Consider the following 16,641-nt stretch of genomic DNA (forward strand, 5'->3'; position numbering starts at 1 on the left):
TTGAGTACCCAGACAGGGCTTCCACACCCACCTTTTGTGTCTGTAATAGTGGCAAATTGATCTGAATGGATTTTTCAAAAAGCCTTTAGCTGTGAGATTCTGTATCTTATTGAAAGTTGATATTTGCTCAAGGCTTAAGACTTTTATCTCCCTTCCTCTCTCCCTCACCTGTGAAGATCACAGCCTTAATCTACCAAATTGACATATGTTATATAAAACTTAAGAAAATATCCGGATGTCTATTATAGAAAGGTCTACTTTTAAAATAAATTGTAATTGGTTTGGATTCACCCATTGCTGTGTGGAGAAAAGCCATCCTAAGGACCCAAATATAACACAAACTGTCTTCAGAGGACGAGATCTGTAGGGATTAGAGTCAGCATTATCTTCACTAAAGTCATAGAAGAGGTACTGACTGATACAATCCTCATGTTAGCCAATAATATTAAATTGGAGAGAGTACTGAAAGTGAGGAAGCAGAAAGGAAAGAGAATTGAAACACGGACAGAATATAGCAAATGAGATGTCTAAAACCAGTACAAATTCAGGGAAAATTTCAATGGAAGTCCGGGAAACCTGTAACCTCAAGTCAGCTGGAGTAATATTAAAAAATTAGATGTGATTTTGGGGTGGGATATAACAATGCAGAAAACCTATATGAAAGTATCATGTCTAGATAATGAAATACTATTTCCTCTCTTTATGGTTCTGTGGAAGTTGTATTTGGAATATTGTGCTTACTTCTTTGCAAAACAACTCCAAAAAGGAAAAAATGAGGGAGATGCAAAGAAAGAGGTAAAAAAAGTCAGATAAAAGGCACAGAGATACTCATTTACAAGAAATAATTAAATGAAAGAATGTGACTTTAGGGGGTAAGCCAAAGACAAAAGGAAACTAACAACAGTCTATTAAATTAAGTTATATTAATTCATAAAAAGAGAATGACAGATAAAATGGGTAAAAGAGAATAATGAAATGGTACTTTGAAAGGAAAAAAAAAAAAAGCTGGTTATTAAGGCAATATACACAGCCATGAGATTTTTCTTCTAAGCAAGTGAATTGTTCCCTTTGGTAAATGAAGAAATCTAAGTTGCCTGATACATTTAAAGGCAGATTCCACAAAGCTGTACAAAATATTTTATGGGGCAGTGTTTTGGCAGAGAAATCAACCATTTTGTTCTCTGAGGTCTTATCCACCTGTGACATCAATGATTTTATTTCTATGGTGTCTCTCTGATGATTTATATAGGATGAATTTTTAATCACATAATGTATCATTTACTGACATCAACAGGGTTTTATTCAGAACACATTCAGTGTTTCCTGTCATTGACTGACTCACTCTAAGCCCTGCCTCTTGGGCATACCAAATCTGTTAAGTTACTTCCTCGCAGTTGCTGGCTTTATTTGGCTAGTCGCAAGTTCTTGGGACATTCATCAAAAAGATGATTAGCATGTCCTTGTGTGCCGGCACAAAGATTACTTCTGAATAGTAGGACTGTAAGTATGTAATGTCCACACAAGATCTGGCCTTCAAAAATAGCATCCTTTGGGCTTTACTCTTTCATGTTGGCATTCATAGCCTCATGTGAACTTCCGTTTAACTTCAAGTCATCCCTGGATTATTGCCATATTCCTCCACCTCTTTCTAAGCCGCTGCAAATAGAATCAATTATACTCTACTATAGAAAGGTGACATTTGTATCCCAGGACCCTTTGAAAGTTGAGGGAGGAAATGGGGATTATTTGTTTATCACGATGTTGCTGAATATATCAAGGCTAGGATGTTCCTGTTTTATCATGACATTTCGTTGTGGCACTGAAAAAGGACATAGTTTTCCAGCCTCCATGTTAGGATCACAGGGTTTATTTATCTCCAGAAGACATTTAAATATGAAGGATACCTAATCCTCTGAGAGAAAAATTCCTGAAACAGTTTTCTAACTCCTCCTAGTTATAATGCTTCATCTCATTATTTTAAAGTTTTGTGTTTCTTTGGTAAATATATGTACATTTTTTTTCCTAGGACTGAGATATCAAATATTCAGCTCTCCTTCCTCTGAAGTTCAGAACCTTTTCTTTCTGAAGATGAAGTTCAATATGCCAAGAAGTATTCTGGCAAAGAGGATTGCTGCTTACAGAAATGCTTCATAGCTAGAGGATTTCTGGTTACTGTGAGTGGAATTTAACTCACCTAAGTGTACAACTCATTAGTTACCCTAGGCTCCCTTTATAGTCAATGGAGACTAACAGGCACTTCTAGAAGATGATTCATCTGACCTAATTTAAATGTTGATTTCAATTGGAGATGAGACACATTCACCTAACTACATTGGCTCCAGAACCTCATTGATTATAAAGGGGCCTCAAACGACAAGTTCAGATACTGATGTCTACATTTAGTTCAGTAAATTCCATCCCATATGATAATATGAATCAGCAGGTCTGGAGAAGATGAGCTCTGGCTCTGTGATGGGTCTGTTTCCTGTTGTCCTGTCAAGATTTCTCCATGGGATTGCTCCTGCTGGGCACAAATTTGCCAGAAGTTTTATAGCAGAATTGGGAGAGGTGTGATGCATGTTGATACTATGTCATCCTTTCCCTTTCATTAATTCAGTCTCCCAAAAACACCACTGGTTCCAATCTCAAGGAGCTATGGAGCTCCCCAAACTCATAGGACATCACCCAAGACCTCCAGTTCCTGATTTGAAAGAGAGGAATCCATCACTCTCTAATAATAAAGGCAATGTTATGTCAATAAAATGCTAAATCTGAATGGGAAGAAACCCTAACAAGTCAGCAAGTAGGATACATGGAATTTAAAGCCTGGAATTACTTAGTGTACAGTACAAAGACATGTATTTTTGGTGTTCATGTTTATAAGGACAACATAATCCCACAAACTGAAAATAAATGTCAATGTGTACACATTGAGAAGCGATGAATGAGCTACACTTCGACGAACATCAGCTGAATGATACCAAGGCTTATTATTTAGTCAGTATCTTCATGTCAGCTACTTAAATTGTTGCACCTTTGTTGGGTCTATGTGCTAACAGGAAAAGAAATGGTAATCTGCGACAGATAGCAGATGCCCTCCAGTGAACTCAAGGTACAGATCTGCCAAGTCAGTAGATGCCATTCTTAGAACTACTTTTCAGTGGGAAAACACACACATATTTGCTCCTAAATTAAGAGTGTAATATTATAGGTGATTTTGTGTTTTTTCAAAGTCTCTTGGAACCTCATCTTAATTTATAAAGCATACTTTCCAAGCTTTCCAATTGTTTTTATAACAATAAAGTCCTCTCTCTTCTTTACTAAGACTGTAATATCTACTACATACTACTGCTTTCCTACCGCTTGACAAACATATATTTTTACAAGCCATAAACCCCACATACATCAGTGACATGCACTACAGAGCTGGTGCAATGACTTGCATGCAATATCAGGTAGGAAAGTTGTTTCTGTTACCTCTTTTCGCCCTACTGGAGGTGGTGGCTCAGCCTTCAACTGCTTATCCACGTGCAACTCACTTAACTCTTCACAAATCTCAGAGTTCTGACTCCGGACACCTGGGCTTTGGCATCGCTGCCCCCTCAGCTGCAGCTGTTTTTCCTGCTGGAAATAATCCTAGTTGGGTTTATTTTCTTTTTCTTTGATAGCATGCTTATTTCTGAAGAAGAACTCCCCAGCTAGAAGAGAAAATAGCCTGGACTACATTTGTCAGGGGATGACATCTTAAGGAAAAATGGCAAGGAACAAGATAACACAAGCTTATGCTGTAACTTTTGAGCTTTAGCAACTGGGTATGTCAAGATATCTGGCTGTAGAAAATGGAAGTACAAATAGGCCAACTTTTTTTGAGCTATTGGAGGAAATACCCTTGCAATCTCCATTTTGAGCCTGATTTTGAGACACAAGTTTCCTCCAGTGACCCAAGGTGCACAGAAAGGTGCTTGCAGTTCAGTCAAATAACCGAGGGGCATACTCTGAAGTTGTGGTGATTCTCGGTGTTACAGCTGGAGAAAGGCACTAGTGCAATACCCAACGCTGTGCTACGAGTCTTCCCGAAACAGTGTGGAAAAAAACACACCCAGAGGAGACAAGATACACATTGAAGGGGAGGAAAACGCAAAGTTCACAGGAGGAGATAAAAGGTTTCTAAAAGTAGATGTGGAAAAACTGCAGGCAAACACATAAACGTATGCAGCTCCTATTCAGCAAGACACTTAAGACTACTTTGCACCCACTGATGCCAACAGGACTTAACCGCGGGTTGAAAGGGGAGCACATCCTTAAGAACATCACTGTAAAGGTTGTGGGCTCTGGAATCAGAGAAATATTTTTTCTTCTGCAAACACGTCTGACTAGACCCAGCACTTGCTAGTACGAGTGGTGCCATTAAATCCAACCACTTCTTCCTGGGGTGATGATTATTGCTGCTGAGCTCTCTAGAAGTACTCCCAGGACTAATGGCAGAGGAAAGTATGTTTGCAGGGTTGGTCCCTATATCTGGAGGCCCAGGTTCTCTGCTGGTGTAAATCAGTGTGGCTTTATCGATTCACCTAAGGCAGGGATTTCTCTGAAAACTCCTCAGCTCATCACAGCACTACCATCATTCGTGCCATTACTAATGCTCCTGCTAAAATATTAATAAAACTGTAGCCGTTTTCAAAAGGTTGTGCTGAATTGCTTACAGAAGAACTTCCATGCTGAGAAAAAAATTACAAGCATAACAGGATTTCAACAGTAATTATTTAAACCTATTTATCTTTCACTTGTCCACCTTTTTTTTTCCCTTGGCTTGACTGACATTCGACGTTATTCATGTATTAAGCAAGTTTCCCTTCCCTAGGGAGCCGCAGCCTACCTGCCTCAGCTCTAAAGCCACATCACCACAGGAAGACCTTCAAGAGGTACCAGGAGCAGAAAAACACTTTATTCCAAATATAACTATCTGAAAGAACAGATGACACAAAGGAAGCAGTTGGTTAAGCAAATTGCTCTCCATATAAATGCTTTCGGACTGTCAGGTTTGTACCAGTCCTTTCAAATGTCGTTCTGTGTTTCTAGCAAATTAATTTAAAATCAAATTACTTGTTTCCTGCTTCAGAGGGCATGTGGTCTAAAATATATTCTAACTTTAATAAATTAAATTATGCGTGTCCAAGCCTGTACCCTCTGCATAAGAATGTATTACATACAGTTTCTAGGCACAGTTTAGCACTGATCTTCACAGGCCAGAGAGTGCTTCATAATCACCAAGTTACAGTTCCATCCCTGTCAAAAAGTAATACTCTTTAGGGTGCATCTTTGGAAACAGTGTAATATGCAGGGGAGAAGCTAATGTGGAGGGCACAGTATGCACACCTAAGGTGCTCAGCCATAAAAAGGTTTTTTTTTAATGCAATGTGCATACAACTTAGTACCAAGTAATCTTAATGGCATGATATTGGTTATAGCACTAAAACAACAGAAACAATTGTTTCATGTTAAAAGTGCAGTGCAATCTGAGGTGACATCTCAAGTTCATTTATGCAGAAAGGTTGTGCACTCAGATTCATTAGAAACTGTGCAGTGTATGAGAAGAGTCTGTGTAACTCGGTTGATCTGACAAATGCTCAAGTTGTTAAGCAAATTATTGCACTAAGCTAGAGTCAAATGCCAAACTTACACCAATTCTCTATTTACTAACCCCTCTGCGTGGTACCAAGAATTAGCAACTCTTTCCTAGAGACTAAACTCCAGGAAATGTCGACCCAGCTGCTTCCCAGAAATCGCACTGGTACCAAGTATCTGATGAGTTAACGTTAATTAAAACTGATGAAATATATCCTGGCAAAGTATCCAATGGGGACAACACGCACATGTGCTCGGACGATGATTTGGTTCGTCATTGTGTGTTTTCAGACTTGTCCTGTAAATTTATAAGGTGGGAGAAAATCTCTAAGAGAAATAAGATTCTTCAAAAGAATCTGGTTGTATAGACTGATCCCAAAAGAAGTGTCAGGGAATCAACTGAGTTTTTGCAAGCAGCTGATGCCAGCCCTGGTAAGCCACTCTCACAGGATGCAAGTCTCATTTCCAGCACACAGCACCTGAAGATCAGCACAGACCTGTCTGGGGAAAGGTGCCTTTGGTTTATGTTGTTTAACTTCGGACTGTTTGCTTTTGTTCTGATTCCAGATAATTCGTTCTTCTGGCAGCAACGGCAGCAGGTTTATCTCCCGTAAAGCTCCCCACCGTGGGTGGTTTATATAATTTGTTTTTAATTTTTGTATCAAGTGCCATGTTGCCAAGGCAATACACATTATGTTAATATTTATTGATTCAGTTGTTTTCATAATTTATAAAGTAAAACCATTCAGCAGAATAAAACCTTTGTGCATGCAAACGGAAGGTTGGGAGCCCAGGACAGACTTCAGCTCCTCTAGAGCATAAACCAAAAGTTTGCTCACCTCTGCTCTGATCTGGGCCCTAAAAAGAGGTGATCTGCCAACACCGCACCAGTAATTAGCACATGGAGGAGGACAGACCCAGTGTTGTCCCCTTGCATGCTGCACGTCAGTTGTAGCACCAGAAAAACAGCAACCGGATTGAAAATAGAGCGTAATCTGGGTGACATCTCAAGTGTGTTTGTGCACAGACCCACATACTTGCTTGCTGACACAAATAAATACAAAGGCTCCACACTGCGTTCTGCCTCTGAAAAGCACAGATCAGCTAATTGTTTGAGGCTCAAATGGGGATTAGTGCAAATGCCGCTCCTTTGGAAAGAAGACTTGCTGTTGGCAAAACAAGACAAATACCTGTCATCAGCACGGATTCACTTTATTCCTTCCCCACGGAAATATCATTTTTTCCATCCTGTGCAAGCAAATTTAGAAAGAGGATCCCAGGACCTGCCTTTTAGACGGCGATCAGCTCAAATGGGCTCTCCTGATGCTTCACTCGCTCCTTAGATCATGACCCTGACTTGTAACATTTGTTCCCTGATTCCCTGGCTACGGCTGTTGTGGGAAAGAAGATGTGCAAAGCCTTTGATAGCAGGAAGCTTCCTCTCCCAAGCAGGTGGGGAGGCAAGAAATGGGAACTGGCTCTGGAGCCCTCCCCCCTTGCAACTGTCATTGCAGAGCCAGCAAGCAAGGATGAAGGATGTGGCAGGATAAAGTTGATTTAAATTAATTTATGAGGTGTACAGGGTATCCCCTGTCTCTGGTGGGACAGTGCAAATGCAAACTGCCCTTTGCTCAGTCCATGGTGCAATGGGAAGCTTCAACCCTATGTATCTTCTCTGCTCCCCACCAGGCTCATGAAAAACAATTTTGAGACACTAAGGGGATCTCATGGATGTCCAGGTTCTGCCATCACTTTCCAGGAATTAGACGGTCAGGACATTTCTAGGTGCAGACTCAGAGAGGTGGATGTTTGTCCTGGTCCCCCCATATACGAGTCTGTACACACTTGGCCATACAGGTGGGACCCTACTTTACCATGGGACACTGCCCGTCAGAGGAAGAATCATCAGGAGACAAGGATGCTGGCAACAGAAATATCGCTGCTGTAGCCATTCATAGAGGACTGACACTATGAAATTGAGCCTCCTTGAGAAATGCAGCTCAACAGAGCAGCAATTACTACTTTAATAGACGACAACATATTTTAACCTGCAAAGCTTCCTATAGCCAGTTTTCTGATACCCTAATAGGAGTCTGAGGAGCTTTTAATGTATAGCAAACCCAGTTCAGCAGTGTGACACACGGAGTTATGAGAGGACTGTTTACTCTGTAAAGTAAGTGTTGATGTTTGTGTTCCTCCTTGCAGACAGATATGGATTTCATAAAATTACTGTGCCTGGTAGCAATTGGCATCCTTTCTCAGCAACAGTTTGCGTCTAGTAACTGGCACCCTTCCTCTGCAAAGAAGCCAAGAAGTGATCGTGAAAACAGAACTGTTTATATCCTACCTCTACACAAGTGGAGAAGCAAGCAGATTGCAATGCCGCTGAAATACGGCGAGCTTGCGTTACTGCCTGGGTGGCACCTGTTCCATGTGTAAAGCAAACAGGAGACTACAGTCTGCAGAGCTGTCGGGCTGACAACTCTCAGATATGCTGAATTCAGTCTTTCTGGAAAGCCTTGAAAAATCTGAGCTAAAATGGGAGAGAAATAAATAACCACAAACTGGGGAAACGAGTTGCAGGTTCTTATTACCAGAACAGATCGTTTATGAGCTTGGTTCTCCCCTTTCACAAATAAATGTAAAACCTTGTAGCACCAATAAAATCAGTGGATTTATCTTGCTGAACGTTTAGCATGAGAAGAAAAATCATCAAATACATCAGGAAAATCCCCTTGCTTCCTTAATACAAGAATGGGAAGATTAATATCACTTATTCTGCTAGGAATAAAAGAGGGCTGGTGTGCAGCTGTCAATTTTAAGTGTGCACATTTGAGAATCTCTCTACCCCTGTTTGAAGAATTTCTTCTGTAAAACAGAGTTGCTACTACTCAGTTTAATGAGAAATCAGAGGAAAACCTGGTGTGATGCCACACCACAGCACTGAGGCTGTAGCTAAGACACAGAGAGAACTCTTGCTGCTCTGTGTTCCTTTACAAGTGCTGTTTATTAGCAGGCTACAGTGTTTGCAATACTGATGTAAAGCATGTAAAGTCCTACTTTAAGTCTGCAATATATGTACATAATTTAAGAGCTGCAAATTCCTCAGAGAGGGTATGACAACAGGAAAGGGAAAGTCTAAACTTGATTATTTGAGACTGATCATCCCCACTCTCTATCCTGCGCCACCTGGTCCATCATTCCGCTTCAGCAGAAACAACCAGACATCAGGCTAGCTTAGTAGGCAGATTTTTGTTCAGTTTTTCAGCCCTTATCTACTCCTCCCAGTGTTTTCTCTTGCCATTCATCTATGCAAAAGCCAGAAACAATCTGGTCAAAGGGAGCAGTAAAATGTCAGTTAGAAGGTGCTGCTCATACTTGACATGTGAATCCATCTGGATTTTTTTTCTTTTTCTTGATGACCCAGCCTTTATAGGGACCCCATTTATTAAAACCCAGTTCACTAACACATGCATGCAGAAGAGCAACATTGGCCAAACAGGTTAAACACAATAGTCTCAGAGTTCAGAAACAGCATAGACCTGTTGCTTAACTCCTGCGTAGATGAAATTATGCCTCCAACTTGGATGTCCACAGATCCCAAGGGAGTTTCCAACTGAGTTGTCATCTGTCAGAGTTAAGGCCATTGTAGTCTGAAGTTACATCTATGTAGCTAAACACAGAACTTGTTCTCCTCATGGACCTAAGAAACACATTTTTCCCCTGTGAAAGTCACGGGGTATTTGGAAGAAAACTGCAGTACTTGTTCTAAAAAATAATCCACCTCTGAGTACTTCACTGGATAAAAATACCAGAATCTGGCCCTGAAAATTCAGAAAGGCTAAGACTAAATCTGACCAGAAACAACAGCTTCTCAGCAAAGGCTGTTAACGGCAAAAATTCCCCTGGAACCAGCCTGCCCTGGTATTTTCTTTCATTTTGAATAAAGGAGAACTAAAACTTCGCCAGACAAACATCATCACAGCCACTAACTGCTGGTCTCTGCACAAGTGCTGGATGCTTCGCCAAACATCATCCCTCAAGGAGGGAAACAGCAGTTCAGCAGTGCTCCTTCTTGGATTAATTCAGAACATTTCAAGTGTTTGAACTCTGGCTGTGGAGGAGCAAGGCATGCTATTTCTAATGGCTTCTGCCTTGCTGGCCTAAGATCTTTTCCCACACTGGGCAACACACTGCCCGTAATAAAACATAGATTCATTATTCCAAGGGTTGACTCTTAAAATTAGTCTAAGTGGGAGAACTTGGCAAAAAGATGGACTGCCAAAGTTAATTTAGCCTGTTATCAATTCAATAGGCTTAAATAGGCAATGAAAGTGTTTCATAAGTGTTCATTGTTCAGAGTTCAAGTTAATACCTTCTGCTAAATTGCATTTTGAAGTTTAATCACACTCTATTTTATGTTTCTTTTGGTAATTGGGATCTCTCCACAGTATAATATGAAGAACTCAAACTAATGGGCTCCTCTGATGGAAGTTTAAATTTTGGAAGTTTGCCTCAAAGTGCAATGAGGGAGAGTGACTGAAATAACGTGCAACCTTTCACCCAAATAAGGCATTAATATTTTGATCATTAAGGATGTCTCATATTATTACAGGTAATAGCAACAAAATAACCACTATTTTAAATTTTGTTATTTTGGACCATAATTAACTGGCGTAATTTCAACCCTGTGACACATGCACACACGGTCTCACTTGGCACAGGAGCTGTTGGGGAACTGCCTGCTGTTCATTTTATCCAAAATGTTAAATGTCGGCATTTTCTTTACCGAAGGGAGAAACAGTGAGAAATGCTCATTTCTGGGCAGCATTTTGCTCCAGGGAGGGATATGGATACTGGGAAATGGCACCCAGTAGGCTGTGACTGACGCGTAGTCCACGGTCTGGGCACTTGTCCAAATGCATGTTGTCAAGTCCGCTACACCTGATATCTTTTCCTCCAATGCCAGGCTTTTTTTTTGTTGTTGTTGTTGGTTTTTCTCCCCCCTCTTTCTCTCCTCCATCAGCTCCCTGTGTTTCCTGCACCTTAGGCATTATGCTGTGGACAAATATATTTCCCTGCCACCGCGTACTGAATAAGCATCCTAAAACCTTTGTTCGCAGTGTGACTGCTCTAATCACGTCAGAAGAGATCTAACACAGAGTCTTCTCCTTCTGCCTCGTTGTACTGAAACAAAATAAACACAAATGCCTTTCTATATGTAAAGGCAAAGATGAAGATGCTTAGATCTAGATAAAAATACCAGAATCTGGCCCTTAAGATTCAAAATGGCTAAGGCTAAGGCTGGCCAGAAACCACAGCTGCTCAGCAGAGGCTGTTAATGGCAAAAATTCCCCTAGAACCAGCCTTCCCTGGTATTTTCTTTCATTTTGAATAAAGGAGAACTAAAACTTCACCAGACAAACATCATCACAGCCACTAATGGTGGCTTTGAATCTGCCACTGTGATTTACAGTCCTTTTTCTTTTTATAATGGCCTTGCTGCTCTTCTTCCGAAGACAATAAATACAGAAATATTCTATTTTATTGTTAAAAATAATTAGCTAATAATTGAGTTCTACGTAGTTTTCAAGAAATGCAAAGCAAAACATACAGTTTAAGAAGTGAGAAATCCAGGCAAACTATGTATCTAATAATAATGAAAAAACCCCTGCTATCTTACTTAATGATCAGAAAAATATGGGCCCAAATAAAGCTGACAAGAAGAATGCTGTAAGATTTATTGCATGTTGCATGCATGTATACACATAGGCTCACTCTCCTGCCAGTAAGAACTGGGGAGGCATCAACAGAATTCAAAGGTATTTCATCCAGTTGCACTCAAAGAGAACGTATCCCACAGACTGGAACTGAAAACAGACGGAATATAAATAGTCTTTGAAAGGGCATTACGGTTCCTGACAATAAAGTATATTTCCTGCAGTAAAAGGCTGAAATTAATGTACCCTGTCAAATAAACACACGACTTCATGGTATCTCTGATTTTTAGACGTTAGAATTATTAGGAGCATAAGACATTGTCACAAACAATTTTATAGCAAAATCTTTATGCACTGGCATTTTTCATAGCAATTTTCAATAATTTCAGCTGCTCTTATGTCAACCTGGAAAAATTCTATTGACTTTTACAGAATCACTTCAGGTTTAGGAGCAGGTCTGTAATGCACAGGAGTTTTACAGTAAAATTTCCACTGTATACAAAGGAAACAGATGTGGGTCCAGATGCAGATGGTGAACTCTCTGTTACCTGAGACATTTCATTCTTTTCTCTGTCTTACAAATGATGTATCACAGCTAAAATAAACTTACAGGCTTTGTGCAGAAATTATTGGTTGAAGTCTTTCACTCAGTGTTATGAGAAAGCTAAAACATGATCATCCAAATGGTCCTCTCTGACCTCAAAATTATGAATCTCTTACTGGCAGAAACATGCAAAAAAACCCCAAAACATCAGAATGTTTCATCTTGTCAAATGAAATAAAATGAGGCAATAATTCTGAAATAAATATAAGGAAGAAGAGAATAAAAGCTTGGGGTTTTGGTCCGGTTCCGGGCAATATAGAAACCATACCATTGGACAGAGATTTGGTGGCAGCCAGCTCTGTCACTGATGTGTACAGAGGCAGTTACTCATCTAAAGTCTGGAAAACTGGTTTTCCTGGGCGATGTGTTTGGTGGAGCCCAGACAAGGGTAGACACAAGGGGAGAACTGCCAATTGAGAAAAAAATGTGAATATGACTGAGAAAGCAAGGCGTGCTCTGGAACAACAAATACTCATTTGGTGCACAAAATCCAGGCAACCTACACCCCTCGGGTCCTCTGTGCAGACCCAGACCCAGACCTCCTGGAAATCACAGCAGAGGTGCTGCTCTGCCTTGGAGGGCTCTAGGAGGAGCACGTGGAGAAGTGCAGCTGTGCAGGTGGGAAACTGGGAAACCCTGAGAGGCAACAAAAGACACTGTCCCCTTCCCGCAGGCAATATTCCCTGCCAGGTCACGGGAAGGTGAGCCCTAGAAGGCGAAGGTGAGCCCTAGAAGGCACAGCAACAACTTTCTGCTGTTTAAGGATTTCCACAGCTGGGGTAAGCCTTGGGAAGAGGTCTGGCTTTGCAGTCTTGGGATGGCACAAACCAGTCATGGTGGGAGCTGGGACCTGGCCTTGGTGCACGGAACGGCATCGCTCCCGCGGCGTGCGTGCCTGGTGTCGAGGAAGGGGTAAGAAGCCGCAAAGCTCTCCATCCCAGCAGCAGGCAGGCAGCACTTTCCATATGACCCAATTAGCCACTCCGTCGGAACAAATCAATAAAGGCATTTTCTGAAGACGAGCAGGCAAGTGCTGCTGGCTCGGCACTGGGCTGCGTGTGAAAATACAAAGGTGTTATCTCTGCGGAAAGCAGCATCCATGCCTGGCTTTGTCACGGCAGAGTGGGCGAATGTGAGGTGCTTTTCAGACTGCCGTGGCCAAGACCCACTAGCCACCACAGCCTGGATCTTCTTCTCAGTGGCATGCTATAGACAGATCGAGTTGAGGGCAGTAGTTTGAGTAAGGCAGGTCATGTAGTAATTAAATTTAAGAAGGAGGAGAAAGCAGTAACAACCCTGTTGGGCTGACTCAAACAACAAGGAAAGGGTAGAGCCATTTTCTTAGGTTGTTCTAACAAAATTTGCTGACTGTAGGAACTCATCAAAGCAGAAAAAGATCCAGATAGTATGCAGAAAGACCTGGACATCATTGAGGTCCGGGGTAACAGAAACAAGACAGAGTTCCACAGTATAAGTGTAGGACACCATACTTTGAGGACTGATTCAGGACACCGAGCATTACTCATCTGGAACCTCCTTTTAGTCGATTAATCACAGGATTCCTCTGAACCACAAAGTGATGTCACTGTGGAAAAGGCACGCACTGTTCTGGGCTACAACTGTGGGCACCTAGAAGGTTAAGTAATACTAAAGTAGGAATTTTAAAGATTTAAGCTTTGGACTTTTATATCTAATGTAAATGGTATAAAACCCTCTGATGTCTGAAACTTTCAATGTAATTGAACTGCACGTGAGTTCTAGTAGGATACACTGTGTCAGGTGGACTGGACTGTGCACACTGAATTGTCCCATCACCTTACTGTCCCCATAATCTGGTTCTTACTCCTTCAGGAGACTGAAAGTTGCTGTCACACAGGAAAAGATGGTCTTTATAAGCCAGTACAAGACACTCTATGGAGGTTCAAGAAGAAAAATTCTGCAATTTAATGATCAAGGAAGCCAAAATGAGAACCCAAAAGAACCGTGAGAAGATGTAACCAGCATGTTGCTGTGGCTGCTGCTGAGCTTTAGGGAGCTGTTTTCCTAGTAGGACAACCCATACTTAGAATTATACATCTCAAAGACAGAGGAGAAATGGAAGACAATTTTAATGTAATAGAAGGTTATTTGGACACCATGTCCAAAGTATGACCGAGTGGATGATATTTTTGTTGTTATTATTCTTGTTCTCATTATAAGGTTAAACTTCTCATCAAATCCTGAAAAAAATCTTGTGGACTGACAGGGAAAGACTTCCCCAGCACCATGAGCAGGGCAAGGAAGGGGGTTAGGTAAAGCCCTAAGCAAAAATGTTGCAGTAACTGGCATCAACACACATATCACAATAAAGATGAATTAACGAAGTTCAAGGCGGTCCTTTCTCAGCCTCACTCCTATTCTGCCAGCTTCTTGCACCTGTGCTGACTTTTATTGTTCAGTTTTTTCTTTCCGATCCTTTCGCTACAGGCATGTGTCCCCTGTCTCTCTGAGCCAGCAGAGCATCTCACTTGCATCTCAGTAATCAAAGGAGATTTAGAAGCTATCAGGTGGTCTCGCTCCTTTGAAACCCTCTCAATGACAGTGCCACAAATTGGTAGCTTTCAGGAAGACGGCTGCTGCCAGTGTAAGCTTTGATAATAGAAATGGCAGCTGAAATTTAAACTTAGACATTTCTATTACTCAGAGGAAAATGTGCAGTCACAGAAGGGTTTCTCATCATCTGAAATTTCAAACTGCTGTGTGTAACACTGTGAAGCCCATTTCTCATAGCCACAATGGCTTACTTTAGAGTAGTTTTGTGACTTTCCGGGAAGAGCCCGGCATTGGTACAGGAGCTTTAAGCTGAGCTGATCATCACCCTAAAATACCCCATTCGGATCAACAACTTTGTAGTTCTCCTTGAGACCAGCCTCCCTTTAGCCTCTCTGTCATGACAGATGGGTCTGGACTGATGTGAGCATGTGATGAACAGGATATGGTCCAGGATCATCAACTGACAGAGGAAGTGTAAAGGATGTGTAAGGATTGTGTAGATTTACCTAGCCATGCGCTTGAGAGGCATGCATGCATATGCTCCCTATTGATGCATCTCCTTTTGCCTCTTCTCCAATTATATTGCACCAAAATCTACAGGCATGAGGAGGAAAGCAGGTTCTGGCAATGTTGCCAAAGGGCTGCTAAATTCCAGGTCAGCCAACAACTTTGCAGGGTACATTGTCTTCTCCTGAGAAGTAAATATACATACACATTCTGTTTGTATATGCTAAAATATTTAAATATGTAAAAATATGGATTATAATTAAGGGAAAGTTAGAATAGATTTGAATGTTTAGCATACCCTTGGTAGTTCTTGTTTCCTTTCTGTATGATGTCCTCCACACAAAAACATACTTCACCATAATTGTGCCCTTTCAGTGAAATCATGTAAATTTTGCTCTTGTTCACATTGTTCTCCCTTTGCGAGCTCTGCTGTGGTTATCATGGCCATCCTAGAGGGAAGGAGGCAAGGACCCCCATGGAGTTGGGGGTCACAGAATTAAAGCTTCTGGGAGAGAGTGGGGAAGTTTATTCCTCAGAGTCCCACAGGGCTGCCCATGATACAAAGGTTAGCAAGCTGTACTGCTCACAACTCTAAATCCAAACTGGGATAAATCTAAACTGGGATTTCATACTGACCTCCAGGTGCACTAATACCTTCTGCAGTAACCTACGTGTTGATCAAGAGAGTTTTTTGTGGGTTGAGAGATCATATGTCTTTTGAATAGGCACCGTTAAAAATGACAGACCTTTCAGTCTTTTGGGATCTGCTTTCTCATGGCTCTGCTCCTTATGGAGACGTTTACAGCTGTGCAGATTTATTAGGATTTTGCAGGAAAGCAAATGCAAAGCTCACTACACAGCTATAATTTCTGCTGTTGAGCTTCTTCCTATTTTTGTTTATTTATTATGCCAATGTATTTTGAGTCTTTGAGTTGGAACCCCCTTGCATGCACACATTTTCCTTTCTAGAAATGTGATAAAATAGTTTGCTGGATATATGAATTCGTTTCTTGTTTGGACCTTTTCAGCAGTAGACCTCACAGGCCTGTGGACAAAGGTTGAAAACCACTGATCAGGGCTATGTACGGGAGAATGGCAGTGACCTTCAGCAGCTGTTTGTCAAAGCCTGGAAAACACTAGTGACAAAGCTAATTAATACATTTCTCAACTCCATCCCTTCTATTTAATGCACATGTTAGCAGTGAACTATATTACTTTACTGCAATCCAAATATTTTGTGGTAACGTGACAATGTTACTCTAATGTTTATTGAAAATTTAATTAAAAGATACAGTGTGAAAACATTATTTTGGTTTGATTCTCCTACTGGATTTTGTTTCCTCCTACTTTCTTTCACTCTGAATCCTCGTCATTTATATTACATATGATAAAGTTTCTATATTATTGAAACAATATGAAGAAATTTTCTTAGTATTTTCAGATCAACTTTCAGTCATAGTGTTCCGTTTCACTAAAAAGCCTTTTTTTCTACATCAGTTCTCTCCCTCACAACTCTAATAGATCTCACTAAAGGTCTAATTGCACATTTACTTGCTGTACAGCATAAAATGGACAGCTACCTGTTCCATCTACTAATACACACACCAGCACCTACATGAGCACATTGTGCAGCTAAAGAGAAATCCACATTTC

The 16,641-nt window shown here is 41.0% G+C and overlaps 1 protein-coding gene across 6 annotated transcripts in view; it reads right to left on the bottom strand.

Moving 5' to 3' along the window:
• Positions 1-16,641, bottom strand: part of SCN5A (sodium voltage-gated channel alpha subunit 5) — a 173,677-nt gene that overhangs the window by 52,906 nt on the left and 104,130 nt on the right. Inside the window, exon 17 of one of the 6 annotated variants that reach the window (XM_068404979.1) lies at positions 3,493-3,621. The exons of 3 other annotated variants lie outside the window; for them this stretch is intronic. In XM_068404979.1, the coding sequence (XP_068261080.1) occupies positions 3,493-3,621 (129 nt within the window). Of the gene's footprint in view, positions 1-3,477; positions 3,625-14,364; positions 14,374-16,641 lie in introns of all 6 variants that reach the window. 2 more of the 6 variants (XM_068404978.1, XM_068404980.1) reach the window with 2 other exon arrangements.

Source organism: Nyctibius grandis, chromosome 7 (genome assembly GCF_013368605.1).
Source record: "Nyctibius grandis isolate bNycGra1 chromosome 7, bNycGra1.pri, whole genome shotgun sequence".
NCBI classification, from domain to species: domain Eukaryota; kingdom Metazoa; phylum Chordata; class Aves; order Nyctibiiformes; family Nyctibiidae; genus Nyctibius; species Nyctibius grandis.